At 44.2% G+C, this 26,423-nt stretch overlaps 4 protein-coding genes across 4 annotated transcripts; 3 read left to right on the forward strand and 1 right to left on the reverse strand.

Moving 5' to 3' along the window:
• Positions 1–39: 39 nt before the first annotated feature.
• On the forward strand, positions 40–6,356 carry pbx2 (pre-B-cell leukemia homeobox 2). Its single transcript, XM_035164208.2, has 8 exons — positions 40–436; positions 1,044–1,117; positions 2,580–2,824; positions 3,651–3,841; positions 4,061–4,196; positions 4,428–4,569; positions 5,143–5,237; positions 5,585–6,356. Exons 1-8 carry the CDS (start codon positions 186–188, stop codon positions 5,663–5,665), a joined length of 1,215 nt encoding a protein of 404 aa, XP_035020099.1. The 5' UTR covers positions 40–185; the 3' UTR covers positions 5,666–6,356.
• A 2,094-nt stretch (positions 6,357–8,450) lies between these two features.
• LOC118113940 lies at positions 8,451–9,779 on the forward strand. The gene is made up of 3 exons (XM_035164079.2): positions 8,451–8,601; positions 8,723–8,818; positions 9,043–9,779. The coding sequence occupies exons 1-3, from the start codon at positions 8,527–8,529 to the stop codon at positions 9,586–9,588; spliced, it is 717 nt and encodes a 238-aa protein (XP_035019970.2). The 5' UTR covers positions 8,451–8,526; the 3' UTR covers positions 9,589–9,779.
• Positions 9,780–11,183: 1,404 nt separating this feature from the next.
• Positions 11,184–15,895, forward strand: LOC118113939 (transcription factor HES-7.1-B). Its single transcript, XM_035164077.2, has 4 exons — positions 11,184–11,315; positions 14,666–14,753; positions 14,901–14,987; positions 15,096–15,895. Exons 1-4 carry the CDS (start codon positions 11,260–11,262, stop codon positions 15,612–15,614), a joined length of 750 nt encoding a protein of 249 aa, XP_035019968.1. The 5' UTR covers positions 11,184–11,259; the 3' UTR covers positions 15,615–15,895.
• Positions 15,896–17,293: 1,398 nt separating this feature from the next.
• notchl (notch receptor, like) lies at positions 17,294–25,105 on the reverse strand. The gene is made up of 11 exons (XM_035164434.2): positions 24,758–25,105; positions 23,518–23,662; positions 22,716–23,048; positions 22,093–22,313; positions 21,514–21,841; positions 20,646–20,821; positions 20,429–20,490; positions 20,123–20,246; positions 18,927–19,024; positions 18,507–18,838; positions 17,294–18,418 (listed from the first exon to the last, which is right to left on the reverse strand). Exons 1-11 carry the CDS (start codon positions 24,807–24,809, stop codon positions 17,908–17,910), a joined length of 2,382 nt encoding a protein of 793 aa, XP_035020325.2. The 5' UTR covers positions 24,810–25,105; the 3' UTR covers positions 17,294–17,907.
• Between the last annotated feature and the right edge of the window lie 1,318 nt (positions 25,106–26,423).

The following is a 26,423-nucleotide window of genomic DNA, read 5'->3' on the forward strand; positions in this document are numbered from 1 at the left end:
TGTTTACATTCTCCTCTGCTGTCCCACCAACGCCCGCTCCTCCACCCGCTGCAGTGAGCTCACCCAGTACCTGTTCCTCCCGTCCATCGCTAGGGGACTCAGCCCTGTGAGATGTCTCTGGTCGTGGTGTGTGTCTGTGATCACGGTCTGTGAGCAGCAGTCGTCGCCACTGTGCGTCGCTGAAGATGTTGCAGCAGCAGCAGCCGCCGCCTCTGACGGGCAACGGGCCCTCCAATGGCCGGGGAGTCGGTATGAGCGGCCACCCCGGGATGCATGCGCTCAACTCGGTTCACCCGGCGTCCCAGCGCCGGTCCGACGGAGGGGACGCGGGCCTCGAGGGCTCGGAGAACGGACACGAGTCCCGCAGAGACATCGGCGACATACTGCAACAGATCATGACGATCACCGACCAAAGTTTGGACGAGGCCCAAGCCAAGTTAGTGACAACTTGTCTTTCCAACTTGTTTCCGAGGCTTCGCTCGCTTTTCGTTCCGCCGCTTTGTCGAAGGCAAAGTTTCCTGAACTTCACTCCATTGTTTAGGTTGTTTAGCATGTAGCTAGCTGTGTTAGCTCACTGTAGCTACAGAAAACAAAGTTCATATTACTGCGACCGATTCAAATAAACGTGCAGCTACGTCACCCAGCGCTTGTTATGTACACACACGTGTTTTTCTTCTTTTAGGAGCTTTGGTCTACAACGTAGCCATTGTTAGCCTGCTCGGCTAACTAGCTAAGGCAGCTAACAGCTAGCTGCTAGAAAAGCTAATGCAAACGCTAAAGTACAGGTTTATACGCCTAAACTAGTCGTTAGTTATTTCCTTAACAAATGAGAACATGAGTTAACTAGCTGGTGACCGTGTACATGCTGGTTACCAGTGGACCCAGTCCCATTCTTGGCTCGAAGCTAGCACGCAAGCTAACGTGTGCTACATCAGCCATGCTAAAGCTAGCCGTTCTGTCACTCAATCTGTGTCTGTTGTTTGGGTCCGTTCGCCGTCCAGAGGCTTGTTCAACTTACACGTGTTTCATTGTCTCGTTCACAGGAAACACGCGCTCAACTGCCACCGAATGAAACCCGCGTTATTCAGCGTGTTGTGCGAGATCAAGGAAAAAACTGGTACGTGCATGTTGTTGTTTGTTTGTTTGTTTGTTTGTTTGTTTGTGTACATCGATGTTGACGCTGTCAGTGTGGAGCTCCTTCATCACACTGGGTCACTAATAACCATCACAGGAGGAGTTGGACTCTTGTTTGTCATTAAATCTCATTATTCTTATTTTGCGGCCTCAGGAAAACAAACTGACAGGAGCATAAACATCATCATCATCATCCTCCTCACACAGTTCTTATGTAAACTGGGGTTTAAAAATAGATGCAAAAGACAACAGCTGGATAAACAGATACAAGCTGCCTACAGGGAATTGCAATACATGTGTTACTGCTGGTTGCGTCAACACGTGTGTTCAGAACGTGGCACCAGAGTTGAACTTGTAGGCGATTCCCTGCAAATGTGTACGACAGTGATCGATGAGATGGTTAGTGTATGGTAATTATCAGGATTTAAAGACACTGTATTCAGTTTCCTTTCAAATCGTTCTGGTTGTACATTTCATTTTCAAACTATCTTCTTTTGCACGGCACAGGCAGCATTGTCATTTATATAATGTTTTTTGTTTTCTACGAGTGCTTCCGGGAGATACTACAAACTTATAAACCAAAAATTGGGGTTTGGTTCCACAATGTGCCCCTCGGGGTGTTGCTCTATTTATATTTGCATCTATTTATAATTCTGTTTTTAATTCATCTTTTTCAGTCAGCATCATAAGACCTGTAGGAAACACTGTCTTGCTATCTGTGAAGCCCATCATCTTGTAATGGGCAAATGTAAAATCCATCCAAAGATGGAGAGAAACACTTTGTTTTATGTTGGTGAGAAGTAAAGAACTAATGTAATAGTAATAATGTAATGGAAGGTCATATCAGCGTCACTGGTTTTCTATTGTACCTTTAAGGCGTTACCATCAAACAGTGGTTTATTGTAATCTGTTTATAATTAAAATGCCTGTAACAACACCTTTATTTTAACTTGGTGAATTACTGTAAAGGACAATTTATTTGTGTCCTTTTTTCTTGTTAAAAGGAAACTGTTGTTTAACAGTATGAATTTAAGAATAGATTCTAAGAGGCTGTTTACAAAATGTGATCACTTCTACTTTCGCTAGAAACAAAACTGCAACTCGCTTGGCCCAGAAAACAGGATGTTCTGACGCGGGTGATATAAATAAATATGATGGCAAATAGAATAACCACCTCTCCACTTTCAAACGCAGTGCATCATTGTTTCTGTTGGCTGACGGCGCACATTTGAAGGACAAACATTTTCAGAATCACGAAGTCGCAGGGACACAAGAACAGCCTGCTTGAATTAATCAGTTTTACAGGCTTCAATTTAAGAAAATGGCCTTGAATGAATTCAATTATTTGAAGGGGGGAAATGTAATGTGTGTTACAGCAGTTACATTCACTCTGTCAGTGTTTCCCAAACACAACCAACAAGCTGTGACATTTGTATTATTGACAGGTTTGTCAATGAGGAACAACCAGGAGGAGGATTCTCAAGATCCTCAGCTGATGCGATTGGACAACATGTTGTTGGCGGAGGGTGTGGCGGGGCCGGAGAAGGGTGGCGGTGCCGCTGCCGCCGTGTCGGCAGCCACCAGCTCGGGAGGGATGTCACCCGACAGCACGCTCGAGCACTCCGACTACAAAAGCAAGTTGAGCCAGATTCGCAGTATCTACCACACTGAGCTGGAGAAGTATGAGCAGGTATCGTGTCGCAACAGGAGATGAGCACTGACATTGCCTGTGCACGCTTGCTTGTACTAGAGCTGCTCACCAGAAACATAATCCCCTGGCATGTTAGCTCTACAGTTCACAGCAGATCACTTTTCCTTGCCAGAGAATAATCCTTTATCTTTATGCTGCTGATCAAAACACACCAGACAGGTACAAGCTTCATGTCAACACCAATTCCAACCTACACATAAGTCCTAATTGTTATTCAAGACACTATATAAATATGTTATGAAATACATTTTTCCTGCAACACAAAATAAATCCTCTTCCCATTAGTTAAAGACACCTGTTGAATTTACTGCACATTTAATACATAGTGAAACACACGTCTTTCCTCTGTAGAGTTGTATTGAAGTAAATTGCTTTTATGCTTATACTTGTTTATACTTTTTATTTGGTGTTTCTAATATTATAATATTAGAAAAGAGGCTCTAGTCCTGTACAACCTCACTTTTAACTGTGATCATTATAAATCTGCTTGAATTTACACCTGAAAGTCAACAAAACCTGAACATTATAAACTTTGGAATTGAAAACTAAAATCTGTTGCAATAAATTGGATTATATTGGAAAGGTTTATATAATGAAATGCTATGTACATGTTTATTGACCAGAAAAACATTATTGTCAGCCTTCAGAATGTTTTATTGTGACATGACATTTTTTCCCCTCTAGAATCAGAACAGACTGTGATTAATCAAAGCAAACCAAATATAAAATAATACTTCACAGCTTCGATGCCCTGTACACTTCTGTCCTTCACTGTCTGTCCTCTCGTGTCCTGCCCCCCACCCAGGCGTGCACCGAATTCACCACCCATGTGATGAACCTGCTTAGGGAGCAGTCACGCACGCGGCCCGTGACCCCGCGGGAGATCGAGCGCATGGTGGCCATCATTCACCGCAAGTTCAGCTCGATCCAGACTCAGCTGAAGCAGAGCACGTGTGAGGCCGTCATGATCCTGAGGTCCCGCTTCCTGGATGCTAGGTGTGTGTGTTTCATTTCTTTTTCTAAATAATTATATATTTCCTAATGTCAATTTGCACATATTTCTAGGTCACACAATATTTATTTTTGGGAAACAATTGTGTTAACATAACAGCCATTAAGACCTGAATGTATAAGTGGACAAAAAGAAAAAAGGGGTTTAACAAAATCAAATCTCAGTAGTTTTCTCATGCTCGTCCCCGGTTTGTGTGTCATCAGGCGCAAGAGACGTAACTTCAGCAAACAGGCCACAGAGGTCCTGAACGAGTATTTCTACTCCCACCTGTCCAACCCTTATCCCAGCGAAGAAGCCAAAGAGGAACTCGCCAAACACTGCTCAATCACCGTCTCTCAGGTAAGTCACGGAGCCCTCTGTACGTGTAGGAACAAGCAGTTGTGAGTTATCAGTGTGTAATGGAGTTTGAACAATCAGTATCTGTACTTGAACTTGTCTCAAAGACGAAGCATTTATATTTCCAGGGTAACTCAAGGTGAAAGTAATTATCAGCATTTGAATCTGCTTCTCATTGTAATCTTCCAACATAAAAGCGTATACTGAATATTGTCCTTTTTTTTTTAAAATCAGGTCTGCAACTGGTTTGGCAATAAGAGAATCCGCTACAAGAAAAACATTGGCAAGTTCCAAGAGGAGGCCAACCTCTATGCCATGAAGACGGCCTTGGTGGCCAGACCGGGCGACGATTCCCCGCACACTCCCAACTCCACAGGTACGACACCCAAATGAAAGCTACGACTCGCGAAGCCTTTTGCCTCGAGGCAGTGGAAAATGGTGTTAGCTCCACTCTTCTGTGACTCAGTTAGTCTCCACCCTGACTGTGTTAATACGCACAATGAGCTGCCCTTGTGAACTCGGCTTTGAGGCTGAGGTAACTGGCGTTCACGAAGCCACCGCAGACATTGAAATAGAGCATCTGGGAAAAAAAGCCTATTTGCAGCTAAAATATTCATCTAAACTTTTCACGTGTTTTTCGAACATGTCTGCTGTTTTGTCATCTTAGGTTTTGTTATTGCAGGTTTTCTTTTTACATTTTTCCTTCTCCACATTTTCAAGTGAATAAAGCTGCTTTCAGACTTGCACTGAACTCCAGACATTCTCCTGAAATGATCCAGACACAAATGTCTCATTGTGTCAGTTGCTGTTGACATTGTTAAATACTTAAATGTCTGTTCATTGTCAAGTGAGCCCATGTGAGAATACAGCAGGGACGTGTCTGGACAATTCATGGCGAGCGAGTGGACGTGTTGATTACGTTTCTAACACGCAGCGGTTTTTTCTTCAGGATCTGGATCCTTCTCTCTGTCTGGGTCAGCTGACGTTTTCCTCGGGGCTCCACCGGTGAATGGAGAGCAGTCCGCCTACCAACTGGGAGCGCAGGTAAATTAATACAACAACAATTACCTAACAACATTTTACTTTTGCAAAGTTAAAACCTATTTCTAGAATGACTATTGATCAGAATATTCTACGGCCAAATTTGTCGTTTACGTCGTGTTAATGTTTTAAAAGGTTTTATCTCTTTAATATAGTTTTATCTTTCTCATTAGTGGTTATGTATTTTATGTACCTTTCCAATTTAAAAAGAGATGCTGTCCACTGCATTCCCTCGAAATGTAACACAACTTTGACAAGTTCTTAGATCAGTTTCATGTCAACTTTCTGTCAAAGTACAGATATAAGTCGGGTTATTGTTCCTTTTTGTTTATTTGTTTCCTCTTGCTCAGGCAAATGGGAAATGGCCGGGTCGAAACTCGCCCCCGGGTAACACCTCGCCCCACAGCGACAACTCTGAGAACTCTGACTGACGGCCCCGCCCACTGGCACCGAATGACAGCGACGGAAAGATTGACGGTGGAAAAAGACCGAAAGAATGATATCACACTTCCCACTTGGCTGCAGTTGTTTTGTATGTTTGGTTGGTTTGATTATTTTATATGTACGTTGTTTCATTTTCTTACTGCTCAGTGGGGGCGGGGTGTGTCAATATTATGTTGTATGATTAGCTGAGTGCATGGATGGTAGAGTGAAAATGTGTGTGTGTGTGTTGTGTGCATGCAAGTGTGGTTTTATTATCGGGGTTGTAGGGTTTCTTTTCCACTACTTTTGACATGTTACTGAGGTGTTTGTGGTTGGGATGGGGGGGGGGGGCGCATCACCGTTGTTTTTAGCACACTATATATCGTTATTATTAATATTATTGCTGTTTTATTATTCGTGCTACAACTGTTTTCATTTTAACAGCTCAGAAAGAGAGAATGCATTTAGTGAATGAGGGGCAATAGAGAAAAATCCAAAGATTTTGTGCGTTTGTTTCTCTGTTCTGTTTTTTTGTGTTTCTACCGGGTTTATGTGTCCCTGTAAAATGAACGAGGTGAGTTTGAGTCCATATCAATGGTTTGAATGAGTATATCAATAGTGCTGTCTTTTTTTTCTGTACAGTGAAACACCTGTATTCTCTCTACCTCTTTTACAATAAAGACTCTGTATTCACATCCAGCTGGTGAGTGGGGGAGTGTTCTGGGTTTGAGACTCCAAACTAAATCTAATGTTTTGACTGTGTTTAGACATCAGGTCGTTTCATTACCTTCACCAGGGAGGTTGTGATTTCTTTGCTGTTTGTCTATCACACAAACTAAAGAATCGATTTTGTTGTTAGAGGAAAGAACCTAGTGTCGTTAAATAGTTACTGTTAGACCTCGATGGAGGTTTGTGCCCTAGTGACACTGGTGAAGGGAATTTAATTTATGGTTCTTTCATTAAATCGCAAAATGAACAGCAACACATTTTAGTTGTATAGTTTTCACTGGAACTCTCACAAATACTAAAAAAGCACTTTGATTTTTCAGATATCGATTCCCAGAGTAGAACAAAACGTATAATTTCATGATTTTAAATGTAAAAATATGCAGGAAATTGCAATAGAAAATATTTGTGTGTAATTCAAAGCAATAACAACATCAAGATATGTCTAGACTTTGACATACAAATTTCACAGGTGGAAATTAAAAAAAAGAAATGTTCTCTTTTTTTAAGTAAGTTAGAAAACATGAGCACATTATATTTTCTGAGGTTAAGGTCAACAGGATGTTTCACAAACCTCCTAAAATGATTCAAGAGCCTGTATTTACATGTTGTATAAGATTTAATTCAAACACTGGCAGGGGGATATTGCATAAAACCATAAACAAATCTATATTGACCATATAAAACCAACTGCTCTATACAAATGTAAGATTTGTTTTTGTTTCTTTGCCATAAAGTACATGGTGGATCTGTTTCACGCAGGGAAATGAAGGTATGTCTTCAGCCAAACGGTTAAACTGAGATAAGGTTTTACAGCGTCTGGAGTTAAGAGCCCACAATGGGACTATAACCACGTGCCCCTGATTTAATGTCGTTAAAGGCTGTTTAATGAATGCGAGGCAGTGAGGGGCCCCTGAGGCTCCACGCTGGGATCCACTGGTCCAATCAAAGTTGCCACTCGTGTTTCCCACGGTCTCCAGAGAACATCAAAGACTTCTCACGAGCAAATGTGTAACAACTGCGACGCTAAAGGACGCGGCAGCACGAGACCCAAATGGCACGCGTGGCGAGGTGTGAACGCAAAATGTTTAACCATTGTCACACCTCTCTCCCCCCCCCTGCAGACTGAGAGACATGTGCAGAGGCGTCAAGCGTGCACGGATGGCGAGGTGTCTGCACCCGCTGTAAGTGAGCGCACAGGCGATTTCATTGGAGAAGAGAGAACCGAAAAAGAAAGAAAGACACATTAAAGCAAGAAAACGGTCAAATGTGCAGTTGGCAAACGTCTAATTACTGATTTGATATTAATCCTCATGTCAGAGTTATGATTCCTCGGTTTGGCCGCATCCTGTTGACTGTGGGTTGGACCCTGGAGGACATGAGCCACATGTTTCGGTGCATTAACTAAACAGCAGCACAGATGGACCGAGGTGTGAACTCATGCAGGGGCGAGCATCTCAAAAGGTTCACGCGGCACAAACGTTGACGTGCGCTCAGTTTCTCACGTCCCCTTCGTGGTCCAAATCCTACATTTGGCAACTGATGCTACAGGAAAACCGAGAATCTTTTGGAATAACCTGTAAAATTAGCCCAAACCTCTATAACTGTGCACAAAACGAAATGGAACAGCAGCAGGAGATATCTATGAAAATGTACTTAATTAACTATCCATGTTCATATTTTTTAAGCAGTGACACTATTGTCATAACTCTTCCAGAAAGAGAAATAAACGACAACATAACTCATATGTAGTTTCCATTTAGAAACTTTTTTTAGGTTGAAAAGTTTCTCCCTGTTGGATCAGAGAGAGGTGAGGTTACTAGTTTTCTGAGTTACTTCACTAACCTCCTCTGATTTCATCCAAAAGAAGTAACATGAGTTTTTTTTTTACGCATACAATTATTACAATACAATATTTTTGTGTATTTTTTGTGAATCGATTCTTCATTTCAGTAAATCGCAGGATGAGGGTTTATTGAGGAGGAGGTGGGTGGGAGAGTGGGAGTGGATTGTAAAAACGTGGGTGTTTAGAGAAGGAGGAGTCTGAAGGACTGGCTGGGAGAAGTTAAAAGAGGCCCCCAGGGACCAGAGCATTATTAACCTGAGCAGCTGCAGACCCAGAAGAATCCTCTTTGACTTCTGGATGAGGACAGACATCGAACCAACAGCCACGATGAAGATGTTACAGGGAACAGAGGAGACAACAACGGACAGAAAGGTAAATAAAAGACTCTACTGCTGCTTTTATTTAGATATGTTATACGTTAGTACGGTTAAAAGTAGAAGCAACTTCATTGAATCCCTTGTCACCCTGACAATGTTTGTTCTTTCTTTTCTAGATCCTAAAATCCCAGATGGAGAAACGTCGAAGGGAGAGAATGAACTGCAGTCTGGAGCATCTGAGGACCTTGTTGCTGCAGGAGCCACCACAACTGGTAAAGAGAAAACTTGAATGCAATTAGATTTTCCGGACATATTCAGAGAGAAAAATGATTTAATACAATGCAAAAAGAGAGATTTCACCAAAAGATGCTAATAATAGTTTGTATTTGGTTTAGATAAAAATGATTAAGCTGTATTTTAAAGAGAGCTGATCATTCCAGGCCTGTGACTGCAGCCGGCAAACTCCATTAACTCAAGGTTTAATGTTTTCTTTCAGACTGCGGCTCAGCAAAAACTGGAGAAAGCTGCGATACTCGAGCACACAGTCCTGCTTCTCCAGAGCAGCACCACAGGAGACCTAATGGGAGCGGGAGGAGGTGGCGGCGGAGGAGGAGGAGGTCAGAGACACTCCTTCCAAGACGGCTTCTCCTCCTGCCTGCAGAGAGCGGCTCAGTTCCTGGGGCCTCAGGGGAAAGTCCTGCGGCTCGGAGCGTCGCTGGACGCACGTTTTGCTGCTCGCTTCGCCCCTTCAGACTCTGATCCCACAGGCGTCCCGCTGAGAACCGAGGCCCGCTCCTGCTCCAGCTCTCTAACACAGACCAAGTCCATTCTTCGGATGCTTAGACAGAAGTCGAAGCTCCGAGTGCAAACACAGACCTTTGGTGTGAACAGTTCTCTTCATCCATACCAACGTCCAGAGCAGCTTGGGTCTCCCAGAGTTCCACAAAGCCAACTTGAGGTCAGAGTGTCGAGTCGAGGAGGCAAACAGAGCTTGAGCCAGAGCTTCCCAGTCAGCCAGACCCTGTGGAGGCCCTGGCCCTGATCACCAGGCAGTGAACACTCTGCAACTGAATTTTTAAATGACTGACTGATGATTGATATGATTCATATTCACAGGTGTCAAGAATATCTGCTCTTTGATAACTCATGAGAGTGTTGGTATTCACCCACAGCCTGTAAATAGTGCTATCGTCTCAGGTGAACATGTGTGATAGGGTTTCACTCAATGCTTCTGAATGAGCTCAGTCAGTGGAGCAACCGTGTGTTCAGCTGACAGGCACACAGGGACTCAGCCGGCTGGGCCGAGCCGGGCCGGGCCGGGCCGAGCTGTCCAGCTGGAACTGTTGCTGTGCCGAAGAGTGAGTTCAGAGGTGAGTAAAACAGAGCAGAAGCCTCCTCCCTCGTATTCTGCACAACAACAAAAAAAAACACCTCTGCTTCACCTGCAATCCTGATGAAGACGTGGATAATGACTGAGTGTCCATCTATCACATTTCCAGGTGTGTTACCTCGGGGGTTTGATGCTGCGAGGACGCTCACATTCACCCGTCTGCTGACATGAGAGACATCCAGGGCTCAGAGGCCAACACGACGTCTATTCTCTTTAAATATTTATCTTGTCTATTTTGCACATTAATTTATTCTGTATGTCTCCCTATGGTGAGCGGTATTGCTTTTTTTTATTATAATAAAAACATCTCTTCAAAATTAAACTGCTTGGTGTCTGGTTCTTTATAACATGAGAGTGCCGGCCCTTTGTGTCGGCTGCCTCTGACAGCTCTTTTTAGTTGGAGCCTGAGGTGTGAGGCTCGGCCTCCTGCGGAGCGACATCCCTGCAGGTGTGAAGTCTGGCCGTGAGGTGAAGGAGTTGCAGTAGCAGCTTCTGGCTTCAAAGACATCAGAGGATAGGCCTGTTCGCACATGATTCACTCAGCTTGGAAGCCTTTTGGAATAAAACAAGGGGAAAATATATAATATAGCCCAGAGCAGCATGTGTAAAAGATTCAACTCTAAATATATTGAATATTAAACCCTGAATTTAACTCTCTGCTCTGTTGCTGTTCACCTCTCTGCACTTTTAGAGGCCTCACCTAAATTTTCTTATACATGAACCCATTTTCTGTTATTATATGCAAGTTCTCATATGTATTCATATGTTATGTATTTCATTGCTTTTCTAAAAGGGAGTTGGCTGCATATTCTTCCTTAAAATGATTCATCTGACATCGAACCAGCCTTTGTTTTCATTGGCATCAGTATTAGCTCTCAGACACTTCGCCCTCCAGCTGCTTAACAAAGAGCGTTTGTCTTCCACGCGCGTCAGGCGTCAGTTCCCCGGAAACAAAACGTGTCTTCACGCCTCCTGCGGCCCTTTGAAGTCCCTGGTGCTTCGTGTCGTCTGCAGAGCTCACGTCTCCTGACACTGTCGTTTATTTAATACATGTTATTATTGGCTATGATGAGATTATTTTCCAAATTTACCCACAAAGCCTGTAAAAGCCATTTAGGCATTTTTTTTTACCCACATATTATTGTTTTTAATGTTCTCTGCTGCTGTACTAAGTTTATCCACTGGATGGCACTACCCCAAGGGTATTACATTTAATACAGGCAGCGTTGCATGCTGGGAAGGTTTTGACTGTGTCCTGTGGTTCAAACAAACAAATAGACAAACAAGTAAAGTTTACCTGTAAGTTATTGATCGATTATCTTCATGTCCGGACGCATCGTGGCTGTGTGCGAACAAAAAGTCAAGAATCAAACTCGAAGGTAACGTGTGCACAGCAACAGTCGATGCCACGAGGCAAAATGTTTGCTGGCACACAGCAAGTTAACCGCAACAAAGCAACATGGTGAATAAATGTTGTGGTCAAACTTATTTACTGATACGAGTTTGGCTGAAATTATACTTTTGCGTAAATCTACATCGTGGGAGACATTAAAAAAACAACAGCTCTTTATTTTAATTGTGCTCAGTGGTGTCGGTGAAGTGAAGCCTGGGAGACGGTTCTCTGGATCGTTCTCATGGGAACAGGACAGTGAAACTCCATTTGCACTTTTATTATCTGTTAGAATTAGTACATAATGAAAAGAAGCGTGTGTGTGGCTGAGGGGGGGCAAAGACACATGGCACACACTTGTCACACGAATGCAAATTACGCACCAAACTTTATGCGTCGCTTGCTTCTCTTACGCACAGAAGGGGTCGTGTGTTGAGCTCGTTCAGATTGTGTCTCTACAAACCTCAGTTTCACGGTTTCATGTTAACGTTTCCCAAGAAAACTTTCAGCTTTACGACCCCATCGCTCTGTGTTGGTTTAAAATCAAGTTGCCAAAGCACAGGCACGAAGGAAACGTTGGTTTTACGCTTCGTGTTTATCCATCCACCAGGTCCACGTAGATGGTTCCTCTGACTTGTGGTTGTTTGCTGATATTTTAAGTTTCCCTTTTATCTGAGATATTTGTACAAAGTCTTTATTAAATCAAGGCTGTGCCAGAGTTATTGTGCCAGAGGATCTCTCCATTCATACACCAGCAGGATACAAACGTGCATCTTAACCCAGTATCTCATTAAACTCAGTCTATTAACACGACGACTTGTTGTAAATTTGATTAAATAACCTTATAGGAGAGTGTTTCGTGGTGAAGTCGCTCCGTCGTTAAGCTTTTCTGAAGCCGGCGCGCGTCAAGGTGTGAAGTGGTCGCGTGCTGCTGGAGCTGCAGCGCGTGTCTGGAGGAGATCAGGAGCTTTGAATTTCAGGGTGTAAAAAGTCACATGATGCAGAGAGACGGTCGCCTCCTGAGAGGAGATGTGTGAAAAGACAGCAGCAGTTATCTGGACTCTCTGAAGAGAAATATAAACTCCAACAGTAAATGGTGATCATGTAACCAGAGCCCACAAAATGGTGTTTCCAATATAATATAAGCTTTTACTGATTAAGATTCATATGCAAACATGACAAGGTTATAAAACACAACACACTATTAAGATTAAACCAAGTTCCCAACCATTTGGCTTGTGAGCACCTCTGTCATGGTCCAGATCTCAGGTGCTTGGACACAAAGGGACAATTATCCATTAAATTCAATACAGAATAATGAACAAATTCTTCTTATACCTACAGATATTATAATTTATCAGTCACTCGTATCACTTCTCAACATTGATACTTTATTTAGCTGATAATACTTTTATACTTTGACCGAAATGTAAGTGCCCATACATGCAACAGGCTGTACTTGCATTGTAATCATCGTTACGTTTACTCAGGAGTATATAAATATATCTTCCTACGTTAGTTTTTTTTTTTTGTGCAACACTCACCTTGTGTTTCTCAGCCCAGTGTTTGTGTGCGGAGCTGCGGCGGCAGGTTAGTGAAAACAACAACAGAGAATGCTCACGCGTTTCCAAACGGATTGGCAATAAATACATGGATGTTTTAGCGGCTGCACATTTGCCATGTGACGCAGCGACAAACGTTGGATAACGTGTGACGGTGGGACACGGTTCTCCGGCTCTTTCTCACCACCGGGACGTGGAGCAGGAGGCTTCGTCCTCACTTTTATTACCTGTTAAAACCGATACTTCGTTTACAAATGAAGTGCTTGGGCGAGAGGTGGCTCTCGGGTTCCCACAGGCACACTTCAGACATTCACAGTAACTCTTACACGCAGTGACAAGAGTCAAACATGCGTCTTATTTGTGTTTTAATAATATAATTAGACACTATAGACCAGAAAAGGATCGATTTTACGCGCACCATGTTTGTACCTTAACAGAAAGGATTCATGTTTTGTTATGCTGCTTGAAATGAGCTGCACCAAGATACCAGTCGGTAGAGAATCTGAGAACAGCTCAAGTTAATTCAATTTCGTTTAAGGGGTGAGAGACAGATATTTGCAAGAAATCCATCAGCTGTGAAGGAAAACGTGTGAGTTGTTCCTCCAGCTCTCTCCCATGGGAAAATCGAGCAGCGAGCTCTCTTCACACTTTATTACCTGTTAGAATCGATACATCGTAACAAAGAGTGTTTGGAGCAGAGGTGGATGTTGGGATCCCACGCGCTGGCCTCTCCAAACGATGCCACACAGCCATTTGGCTGAAATATCACAAGTTCACAGACGCGCGTAAAGGGGATTTTACGCACGTCTGTGGGGATATTCGGTGGATTTTTGCAGATACTTTGCCCATGAAGAAACCCTTTTTAATTAAATTATCAATCAACTGGATTCCACAGTTGGTTTCTACGTGCTTGTGTGTTATATTCACAACCAAACAGAAAACACGTTACAACGTTTAGCATGACATGATTTTACGCAAGCCATAACATTTTCCTTCTTGTAGATTTTAACAGCACTGCCCTAGTCTACAGTGAATCACTAAACTACATCTTATTCAACAAGTGTTTGTTTCCACTTTATTCGTCTGCTCCAGAATCCTGTTTTACATCACAATGGACCCGAGGCCACCAGCTGACACCCCGACACACTTCTCGACGTCCATAATAACGGCGCGAGTCTCCCACAGTCATTTGTCTGAGCGTCCCGCTGTTCTGGCGGATGTGCGCTGTTGTCTCTGGCATGTGTGAATAAGCGTCACGCGAGCCGGCGACACCTTTTACAGGCGCGTGCCGCTAACGCACGGCCGGGCAGCTGCGCGTGGCTGCGGATCAGTGAAGGGTCCTAATGGCGCGTGATCCAGGTTTCATTCATCCTCAGGTCTCTGCCAAATAAGTGTTGACACAGACATTTAAGGAAAAACGTTTTTAGGAAGGACATCTATGAAATTGTTATGTTTTACATTTTTGATTTCATTGCAAAGTTTTATCAACATTAACAATATGATTAGGCTCATTTTCCATATTTCTCACTGGTGGATCAATGACCAACTAAAGACAGCAGCAAACTACAGGTCAAACAGAATCTCAACAGAAAACTGGGTCTCATGCAGCACTGAATGTTTTACAGACTTTCACAGCAGTAAAATTAAGTTTATTGATGGGGGGGTGAAGTGAAGTGTGTGACCAGGCTGGTGGGAGGAGCCTGGAGTCACGCCCACCTACTGGTTAAAGCCCCTCGCGGAGGCCTCAGAGTTTCATTCGACTCTGTCTGTCAAACAGATACAGCTGCTGTGAACCGCTGGAAAGCTCCTGGACTAGAATCATGAAACTGCACCAAGAATCAGAGGACGCGAAGGCCAACAGGAAGGTACTTGTATGATTTATTTCTTCATGTCATTTTTTATAGTTTATCTTATTGTCTCACTTGAGATAAATATCTGTGTGTGTGGATCGAACGACAACTTCCCTTTGCAGACTCGTTTAATTAATGTTATCTCCTTCCTGTTTCCCGCAGAGTCTCAAACCTCAAGTGGAGAGACGCAGACGAGAGAGAATGAACCGAAGCATGGAGAGCCTGAAGTCTCTGCTGCTTCAGAAACAGGTAAACACCTCATTTCATTTCAACTGGTCCATCCTACAAGATAAGATGCCTTTTTGTTTACTGGAAACTGTGAGAACTGTGTATTGACTGATTGTTTGTGTCCTTCAGGAGGAGACTCAACGCAGAGTGGAGAAAGCTGAGATACTCGAGCGCACGGTCCTCTTCCTCCAGAGCACCGCCAGAGGAGACAGGTTGGGATGTGGTGGTGGAGCTCAGACACACTCCTTCCAAGACGGCGTCTCCTCGTGTCTGCAGAGAGCGGCTCAGTTCCTGGGGCCTCAGGGGAAAGGCCTGTGGCCCGGAGCGGCGCTGGACGCCTCTTTCTCTGCTCGCTTTGCCCGTTCGGACCCTGAACCCACATGCGTCCAAAGCAGCACCGAGGTCCGGTCCCCCACCAGCTCCACCAGCCCTCTGCTCCTCAGGAAGTCGTCCGTCTCTACTCTCCGGATGCTCATAAACAGGTCCAGACTGTGCAAACCCGCTTTAAATGTAGTTCAGACCCGAGGGGAATCACATCGTTCCCCCTCAACCCCCCCACAGCTCCACAAAGTGGCGAGTAGAGCCACCAAGCAGAGCCCGTCTCAAAGCCACCCGGCCAGCCAGGCTCTGTGGAGGCCGTGGCCCTGAACTTCTAATGCAATGACTCTAACATGCTGATGAACGTGTGTTCTTCATTCGTCTTTCTACAAAGACAATTCCAGTGCAATGTATCTCACACGGGCCTGCTGCTCGCTGTAACTTCTGATGAATCTGTAAATATTGTAAATTGATTATTATGATCTTCATCAAATGCTGCTATTTACTGCCTGTGCAGACTAACTTGTCATACATGTGTCATGTATGAAATATCTTCGCACCTTAATTAATTTATTTGTCACTTTTAAATAAACAAAAATGAAAAATCACCATTGATGCATATGTGTTCTTTGATCTTTGGCGCGTGTCTCGAGGAGCGCGAGGTGTGGACTAGTGCTGCCACACGTGAGGACGAGCGGCACCATGCGGTGACATTTCACACAACTTGGCTTAAGCTAGAATTTCCTTTTCGCTACTGAGGAAAAACTATAACACACATTCAGGTGGTCAAACTCAACACATATTTTGAGTTGAATCCGTGCGTAAAAAGTGTCATTCCCGTGCGTAATGACACCTTTTCCTGCATTAACATCGATATTGAGTGAATAATGTTCAGCCCATTTAAATATAGATTTCCCTGAGAATAAATAATCACTGTTATGAACAAAGTCACTGTTTCCTGGTGGAAGAATGTGGTATTTTTGGCAACGTGCATAAAACTGTGGGAAGCTCTCTGATCTTCGTGCCAACCACAGAACTCCTCAGTCTCATTTGCACCTCAATCTCAAGTGAAGGCGCGTGGGAACGGCGGGAGGATCTGTTCCCTGTGTCCCCGTCCCCACTGGTGTATCAGCTTTAACACGTAATAAAGTTGTAAATGCGGCGCCATTTCCCCTTTTCCCACGAGAAAGAGTTGGAGACCCCCACCCCTCCACCCCACGCCCCCCTCGTCCCTCCACACAGAGACTGTAATCATCTGAAAGAGAGATTTGGTTCAGGGAATGTATTAAATTATTATTGATCATCAATCCTATGTGGAAAAGCTGAAAATTATTTCTATTACCTCAGTTGTTTTTAAGCTAAAGGGTCAAAATTAAGTTGGTGCGATCAGCTTCCTCTCTGGAAAGAGAAGGAGCGGAGCGTCTCTTCTGCTTCTTCAGTAAAAAAAACACTCTTTTCTTTGAGGAGACGAACGTTTGGTTCAAGGGCGTTAAACTGGGAATCCAGCGGAACCCTTTGATCCACAGTGGCACGTGCGAGGGGTTCAGGCACGCGCCACTGTGGATCAAAGCTCTGCATGCAGCCACGACCAATGACTGTGATTTACAGCTCAATAAATCCTCTGGCGTGAAAGTTGTCCTATAGAGCAAGAAGCTATGCACTATATATATATATATATATATATATGTATTGCCTATAGTACATTTACAGTATGACTTTATATATATATACTGATTAAAGTACATATTTCTACTAATAAAATCTTCAAACTTTCTAAAATGCAGCGTTAGGTGTCAAACATAGAGACTTTAAATTTAAACTCTTGAAGTAGCATCTGAATTTTGTATGAAATGTGAATAAAATATATAAAAATAAAATAAAAAACAAGAATAGAATATTTCATTTAGACATGGCTGTGAACATATATTTAATGTCATAGTGGGAAAGTGGCTGTGGTGAACGCTCATGTTGACTGAGTGTCAATGAGCTTGAAAATAAAATAAAAAATCTACACATGAAAAGTCATTTTATTGCATCAACAGGATTCTGACGTCTTTGTGCAACACATGAGCACTTTAAATATTTCTGCAATAATCAGAATACAACCTGTTACACATTAACACAATGTGAATACACTGGAGTGAAGCTTCAGACTGACGGGCAGTTATGTCGGACATGTTGTGCCATGTCACAGAAACTTTACATTTAACAATATGCTCCTCTGGAGTAAAGAAAATGGCTGATGGAAATAGTTTTGTCGTAGTTTTTGCGACAGTCATACAGACGGACAGACAAATGGTCACGGAAACATAACCTCTTTAACGGAGGTGATGATAATAATTTAGAAAAGGCTGAGCGAAGGTGATGGGCTGGAGTTGTCGGTCTGTATTAATTTGACAGGACAAGAAAATCTACGAGGTGACACCCACTAGATGAATCAATAACAACAAGTCAAGGTCGGACTCCTTCCAGCTGATGAGCTACTGATTCGGTTTGAGATAGACAAATAAAAAACCCAGTGCCCCTCTGTTTACGTAGCTTTATTAAAACCACTGTGAACCATCATCACATCCTCTATTCTCATTCGCCAAAATGTAGCAGCGGAAGTTTCATTTCCTCTTCTCTACAAGGCCGTTTGTGTGGAGTCGGCCGTGTGGCTCAACCTCTCACCTCTGGATTTCTGCTCTGGGTGTGATGAACCCACCGCTGCATATTCTGACCTACTGGGATTCTCGCTGTTTATGACTGGCTGGCGATCTGATTGGGCGGCAGCTTCTGTGGGAGGCGAAACTGCCGCTCTTTCTACGCTCTCATTGGCTGTTCTGTCTGTCACGATGATATAGTTTGGCTCTGGCTGTGGGGCACTGGAGCGACGCTGCAATGCATGCTGGGTGCAGGAAAAGGAGCGCTGCCGAGGTGCCGGTTGAGGGGACAGGAAGTGAGGCGTCGCAGCTCTGGGGACGTCGTGATGCCTGTCGCGATCCTCGTCTTCTGAGGTCACCTCCTGTAAGGTGCTGATTGGCCGAGGGGAGCGGCCCATGATTCTCGGAGGTACCAACGCTGTCGCTGATTGGTTGAGCTGAGGTCGCCAGTTCTGAGGGGCGGGGTACTGCACTCTGTTCACCGACCAATCACTGGCAAGACAAGAGAGTGAAATTAGACTGGATCCTTAAGGAGAAATATGAACTGTGGTATCAGCGGCGCATATTTCTGAAACCTTACTTTTGTGGTGGCGGGGACATATCTCGATGTGCTACTATCCCGGAGAAGGAGGCGCTTCTTCCAGGCAGGCCTTGCGATCCGACCCACGGCGAGTACATCAGACCACGCTCATCCCACATCATGTCGTTGGTTGAATCTACGGTAACGGGCCCTCTCTGAATCTGGTGAGCCAGCAGGAGTTCCAGGACCTGGTGACGCATCCCCTCTCTGGCCACGTCGATCGGCCGCCGGCCCCTTCGATCGTGCAGCTCAAGGTTGGCGCCGTGGAGGAGGAGGAGTCTGGCAGTGTCGTAGCAACCGTGGAGGGCGGAGAGGAAGAGCGGGGTCTCGCCCTACCAGACACAATCATGAAAGATATTTAATCCAATCCACGTGTTATGGCGTCTCACAAGTAGCATGAAGACACTTTCAGGAGCTTACCTTGTTGTCTTGCAGGTCGACAGCGGCCCCATAGCGAATGAGGGTTCTCGTTAGGGAGAGGTGATTTACTGAACATGCCCAGTGCAGGGCTGACCTCCCTGAGAGACACAGTGTGAGTGGAGGTGAGGGGCAAGAAGGGAGGGAGTAAGTCAGCCAATGAACAACCATTACACAACAGAGTCGAGCCCAGATGGTGAAGAGAGGGAGATTGAAGGGAAGGAGGGGGATGAGGAGATGAACCGCTTCAGCCGGAGAGACGACAGGGACGGGAAAAAATAAATAAACACAGAAAACATATGAGAAGAGAGAAGGGACAGAGGTTTGAGAGACGTCAAAAGCAAGAGGAAAGAGGGTGAACCAAAAAGTTAATATGTCCATCGACCAGAGTTGGAGCTCTACAGCGCATTAACTTTGCTCTGAGTCAGAGGACGGCAGCAGGGGAGCTGGAGGAGGAGGAGAGAGAGGGAAGAGATGGAAGATGGATGGAGAGGAGAGAGGACAGGGCGGGAGAGGAGGGACACAAAAAGAGGGCATGAGAGAGACGGGGGTAAGTCACAGCAGTTACTCAACCCCTCAGTGTACAGGTGTCAGGAAAAAAAATGGGCTGTACATGTTATTTTTCTCCAAGTTCACCTGTTCATGCATGAGATATAAATATGGTTCGGCCTGAAATTTCTTTTGGATAAACTTTTTTAAACCCCCCACAATCTAATCAGTTCATCTGTGGAGGCATAAAATCCTTTAGGTGGATTGAAATGAAATATGGCTTCATTCCCCCCCTGAGTGACTTTAGTGATCCCTTAACTTTTCCTTTAAGCATCATCACTACAAAACTTTGGATTTTAAATTTGCCGAGCAGTTTTGTTTATAAGAAAATACCTTCGATCATCTTTTTCTTCAACTAATTCGTGCATGAAGAGGTTAACGCAGAATGTGTCCGTCTCTGCTCCTGACATTAGAGATGATGGAGCGTTTGCAGGAAAATGGTTGAACTGCACAGGTAATGATAGAAACTACATTTCCACACAAAACTATTGTTATTGTTAGCTATAATTTAAATAGCATTAGCGATGGTTCCTCAAATCCTTATTGTTCCCAGTGAAAATTGGCAACAAGAATCACATGCATAATATGATTGGACTGAGGTTTGTGGTTTAGTCAGACTTTCAGGTTGGTAGTAATATGAGTAACATTACCAGTGTGGTCGGTGTTGTTGACAGGAACTCCTGCTCGCAGCAGCTCCAGAACCACCCGGTCCAGTCCGCTACGCACGGCTCGGATCAGAACCACAGACCCATCCGGGCCACACCACTCTGCCGACTGCAAACACCCCGAACCGTGATAAATATACACCTCATATAGTACATAAACACATATATAACACTGTAAACACTAAACAGACAAATAACTTCTAAAGTTGCACAATAAAAACACAAATTATATGAAACCAAAGAGACTTAAATACTGAAATAACAACATAAAAAAAAGACACATGAACAGACCTGTTGAGGAGGACTGAGCAGAGGAGGCGGCATGGCGTTCCTCTCCCATCCTCTAGGTGGAGCTGAGGAAGCACAATAATCATGCTTGAAGGATGTTAAGGAGTTTTATACATGAACAAATACTATATATGCGAACATACGTGTAGTCTGCATGCAACCATTCTGAATTGTTACAGTAATGAATCTTTCGTTTTGTTTGAATCACTGAAAAGCCTACGTTGTACGGGTCTGCGGGACTGTGAGGGTCCAGCTCGGTACTGTTTCTGGTCCTGGGTCCTGTGGTCGCAGATGGACGCGTCCTCCTGTCGTCTGGAGCATCTCGCGTTGATGTCTTCCATTGAACTCTGGGTAAAGTCTGTGTCGCTTGCTATGTCCTGGTCCCGTTTGAGAGGCCTGAAAACAAAAGCAAGGTTTTTTTGATGCTGCGTGTTAAGAAGCCGCCGTCCTTCCCATGGTCATTTCCTGTTCTTTTAAATTTGACTCGTGCGTCACCAACGAGCTCTGCAGCACAAAGGTTTGTTTTTGTACAATGTAAAGATGCAGTGTGTGGAAGTTTTTGGGAAAGTCAGCATAATCAGGGGGCCCTTTTCTTTTTCAACATTTTTCTGCCATTGTTTAGAGAGACAGGAAATTAATGGAGGGAGGGAGGGAGGGAGGGAGGGGCAGTAGCAACATGACGTCCTGCTCCAATCAAACTGAGATGCTGATGTGCGTCCTTGATAAGTTAATTATCACAATTTTCTAGGCTGAATTTTTCGTCTAATCAATTAATTACAATTAATCACTGTGTTCCCTATAAAAGGCAGAATAACTGTCATGGACACAAGGGCAGAGATTTGCCATTTTGCTTTTAGTTCCAGGTTCAAATTGTTGCATTAATAAGAAAAGTTTATGAATGTTTTTCTCTTTCGCAGCTACTGATCACCTGCTGTTGTAAAATTTAAACTGTGAATAGATAAATGTGAAGTGTCCCAGGACAAAGAGTTGTACAGGATGAACTCTGTTGTTTTGGAATAAACTACATTTGTCCAGATGACATCATTCCTCCCGCAGACAAAACATCCTCTCATGTCATCTCCTCTCACCGCATTCGAATGGCGTCCTCGCCCAGCGGCTCCCTCCTCCTCTTCTTCTCCGCTTCCTTGGCTTTCTTCTTCTTCCGTAGGCTGATCTTGTCTTTGTCTCTGCTGGACCTGACCCGTGGTTCTATCTGGGCTGCGTGCGGCGTCCAGGCCTTGGCTTTGCTCTGCTCGTTGTCGGTGACCGTAGACCGGTGTCTCACCCTGTTGGTGACCTCCCTCTCCGCCCGCCGCTGCCTCACCCTCCTCACCACCAGGAACACCGCCACGGGCAGCGCCAGCAGCAGGCCAACCGCTATGGCAACCACGGCCCACAGCCACACAGGGTTCCGCTCTTTGAAAGAAAGATTTGACAGTTTTAATAAAGTCGATAATGATCAGATTAAACCTGCCTGTGCCGGTGACATGTTACAGCTTGTTAAAACATATGGCATCATCTCATAATAAAGATATGTATGAAGACACTGGAGCTGGAGTCATGGCCAAACACGTCTACACACTGGAAATGGAAAAGTGTTTTACAATGTTTTGTTTGGATAACACAAACCTGTGTGTGTGTGGGAGACACAGGACACATTGGCCTACCTTTGACTTCCTCCTTCACCGTTTCCACCTCCCTGCTTCCTATTTCCTCTTTGACGCCTACGATACTGACGACGGCCTTCAGCTCCGGGAGGGTGGGGAACGAGGTGGGCTTCAGCAACATGACGGCACGTAGGAAACTGGCGGCCTCGATGGCGCAGGGGAAACAGGTAAGGGGCAAACGGGTGCACGGCCTGTTGTCCACTTGGAGGAAAAGGAGGGAGCTGGGAGGGAGACAGAGGAGGAAACGGTGGGAAAGAGCAGCTACGTCATTTTTGAAGCCGGTTTTATGAAGAACGTTTGATCAAAATCTGTAACTTTCCTCAAATCTACATTTATTTTGACACTTGTTATTATCCTCTTAGAGAAAAATCAGCAAAATATAATTTGATAAGAAATTTGATACACATTGATTAATATCAGTGTCCCTGCTATTCCGACTGGCTTGCTGGAGTTCCCCAAGGTTCTGTGTTTGGCCTACTTTTATTTAGTCTTTACTTTATTTCAGTGTTACTGTGCATGGATTTAAAACTCGTTATGCACATGGTGATCTCTGCTCCCAGATGCAATTCATAACGCAGTCTGCATCTAATCATAATGGCTGTAACATTTAACTCAACACGCACCCGTCTGAGTCAGCGGGTGTTGCCTGAGCGAGCTGCTCAATCAGCTGCTGAGCTTTAATGTCAAACAAATTCTTGTTGGTGGCGAGCTGGGTGGCCCCTCTCAGTTTGAGCGGCGACTGGAGGAGGACGCTGAGCGCCCAGAGCAGGGAGCTGTTGGAGAAGGTGCCGCGTTCCAGTGGGATGTTGGTGTGGACGACCAGCGTTCCTTCGGCCCACAGAGGGCTCTGATGGGTGAAGCAGTCGCTGCCGTCCCATCCGCAGGGGGCGCTGTTGCATCCCTGGCCGCAGTGGGAGTCGGCGTAGTGATCGCGACAGTACTTGATGTGGTCCGGACTGAGAGCCACGATTGGGATGGATGAGAGGAAATAAAGAAATAGAAATATTAGACAAAACCTTAACTTAATGTCTGTCTTTACAATCTTGTGAAAATGAGCATTGGGCTGAAGAATGAACTTTTATTTTCCCGAATGACAAATGTAAATGTGTGTGTATGTGCAGGGGACAATGAAGGCTCATTATTATCATTATTATTATATATAAGTATTTAGTGCAAGGACAATAACGATCGTAATAATAATAACGATTGTGATGACAGTAGATGCTATTTGGGTTTTTGAATCTAAAGGAATAACAGTATTAATACAAAGAAGGGGAAATTTGCATAAACCAGCAAAATGACAATTCAAAAGGAAAAACGATAACTGACCCCGATAAGCAAAACAACTTCTAATTCCTTAATCAAGCTGGAAATGGTTTCGTGAAACTTTGTCGTACTATGTGGATGAAAACAAAGGCGTTTTACTTGCAGTGGCCCCTGTCCTTCACGCAGTCGAGGCCGTCTCTCAGACACTCGGGCTCCATACAGTCTCTGTCACACGACCCGTCTCCGAACTTGTCCTTACACTTTCTGATGACTGGACACCGACCCCATGGATCCTTAGACGCAGCTGCAGACACAAACACAGAAACAGGTAGAAGCGTGGCACTTTTAAGAACTTGTTGAAGTTAAAATGTTGTAATTGCGGTTCAGCCGAAACTTGTTCAGGTAGATGACGTCCACCCTGAGTCTGGTTCTGTTTCTTCCTGTTGCCAAATGCTTGCTGACTGTCTGCACTGTTAGGTTTCTCTGTATAATATTGCGCAGTCTCGACATTACTCACTTAGCAAACAAAGCAAAATATCCATTATTGCAGTTTGTTTTCATGCCCCTTGAGTCTTGCACAGTAATTAAACCGAACATGCAAACTGTTTTCATTAAGTGTTTTATCGCAGCAGCAGCAGCAGCTCAGCCCCTTGTTCAAACCCCTCATTGTTTCACAGCGTTAGCAGCTATTCATAACAATGCAGGTCAAGCCACGAAAGGTTGGTCCTGATACGGACCGTTAAAGGGAACAGGAAACGGGGCTGACATAAACAGGAAGTTACCAGGAGAAACGAATAGCAACAGGAAATGGAGTGGGCCGGGGACTTGATAAAGGTCGAAGGTCTTCACCACGGCGACGAGGAATGTGATGGAGTCGGACAATGGGGTTGGCAGGTGTGAGCGGGGCCATGAATTCAGAGCAGACAAAAGTCTTACGGACAATAGAGCTGAAATAAGTTAAAAAAGTTAAATGTTTAATACTTCCGCAAAGAGAGACCTTCTGGTGCAGGAGGAATAAATGTCTTTATATTTATATTAATACAGGAATACATACAAATATAATTATGATATGAATATATAATAATTTAAAGAAATATCAATATTATAACAATGTTTGGAAGTAAATTAAGCTGTTAACACTTCAACGGAAAAAAAGTTGTTCTTATTTTATTCCAAAATATTACAAAAATATTCAAGAAATTCATTATTCTGTATGATATTATGAAGTGAAAATACAGACGACATGAGTTTGAGCTTCCTTAAAAGTCCTTAAAAACAGTAATAATTAATTCATCACAGTTTGGGGAGCAAACATGTCACTAGATTCAACTCCTTGAATCTAGATTAAAAACGATAAAACAAAAGGATAAATCTGTTGAGAATAAAGTGAGTGACTCACCTCTACACGTCCAGCTCAGTCCCAACAGAAGAAACATCCTCCGAGCCAACATCTTCAGGCCGCCAGCTGTGGGCCTCTTCTTCTTCTTCTTCTTCTTCTCTCCTGACTCGGGCCTCGTCCAGATGTTCGGTGAAACGTGTCTCTGGCCTGCAGCAGCTCGGCTCTGACTCACAGAGCTTCACGCTGCTGTGAACCCCGCTGCTCACAATGAACAGTTAACTCCTGTCTGAAGTCGCCCCAATTCCATCACCGCCGTCGTCACCACCGCCACCGCCGACACCTTCTGACACCACCCGGCCCTCTCGGTTCACTCACTCTTTTTTTTTTTCTCAGAGGCCCTGCGGATATCTGGACAACTTCCTGCCACTGTGTGGAGAAGAATAGGAGGGCGATGACCCTGTGTGCGTGTGCTTGTGTGTGTTGGACGAGACAGTTTTTTTTTTGTAGCGTTCAGTGTGTGAGCGGACAGCGTCATTTGAATCTGACCTTTTACAAACAATTGCAGACGCACATACACACACATCTGTCTTATCCAGCTGCTGAGTCTGAAAAACTTGACTGTGAATGTTCTGCCACGGAAAAGTGCTTCTGTTATTTGTTCTTATTCAAGTCGCAGAATAAAAAAAAAAAAAATTTTCAAGGACAGAAGGGACTAAATCCAAACGTGAGCACCTGGTTGTGTTGTTCTTTTCAAACATCTGGCTTTCACCTCTCATTTGTGTTGTAATTCAACTGCTGATGTAAGGTTTCCCCTCCACCCTGAGCTGCAGCTGTCGGTTTTGCTTCCACGTTCGGGGCTCGGCAACTCTGGATTTCTTTCTGGCTGTGTCCTCTGGTTCTGGAGGCCGGGGTTTCTCTTTCACTTGTTCTGCGAAAAATCAAGTGTCATTTACATTAGAGCAGCACTGAAGATGGATTGAATCAGCTGAAATATCGTTAGCTGATAGATTGTTTAATCAATTGTTAAAAATGAATAAAATCAATACAATATCCAATAAAAATATATTGGCTAATCAATAATCTGTTTCCTGTCTGTTCTGACAAATGAAAAATTACATTATCTCTATTGTGGCATTTACGCTCTGTAATTTCTTTTTAATTATTTATTAGATAATATAAGAATAGCAGATTTATTGATCAACACGCGTGGAGCATTACTGTGGTAAAACTGCAATTTGACTTATTCCTAAGTTGTTGAATTGGTCAACACTCACCCTGGTTGACTCCAGCAGTATTACTGGCTGCAGTGGGAGCAGGATTCTGTCGTGGACACACAGTCGGCCTCTTCTCTGGCTTGTTTTCATTTGATCCGGCCTCTTTAGTTGCTCCTCTCTGGGCCCAGTTGAGCACCGACCTCTCTCCGACCCCCACAGTGGACAGGAACATGTTCTTACACACCTGTTTCCGTTTGCCGTCCACCATCAAGTGATACCGGAGAGAAACCGTCCTCCTCGACTGCGATCCCACCGCTCGGGATCTTTCCACGGGGTCTCGGTCAACTTGTGCAGCCACGAGTTGACGAGTTCCCCTCCATCCTCAGCTGTTTCTGCTTGTTCTGCTTCCACTTTGATGCATCTGTGACTTTGGCTTTGGGTGTTTTTCCTTCCTTATCAAAATTAGTGTTTCCATTTTTAGCAGCCGTATAAAGAAGGGCTGTGAAAACCAC

This window comes from Hippoglossus stenolepis, chromosome 8, assembly GCF_022539355.2.
Source record: "Hippoglossus stenolepis isolate QCI-W04-F060 chromosome 8, HSTE1.2, whole genome shotgun sequence".
Classification (NCBI taxonomy): Eukaryota; Metazoa; Chordata; class Actinopteri; order Pleuronectiformes; family Pleuronectidae; genus Hippoglossus; species Hippoglossus stenolepis.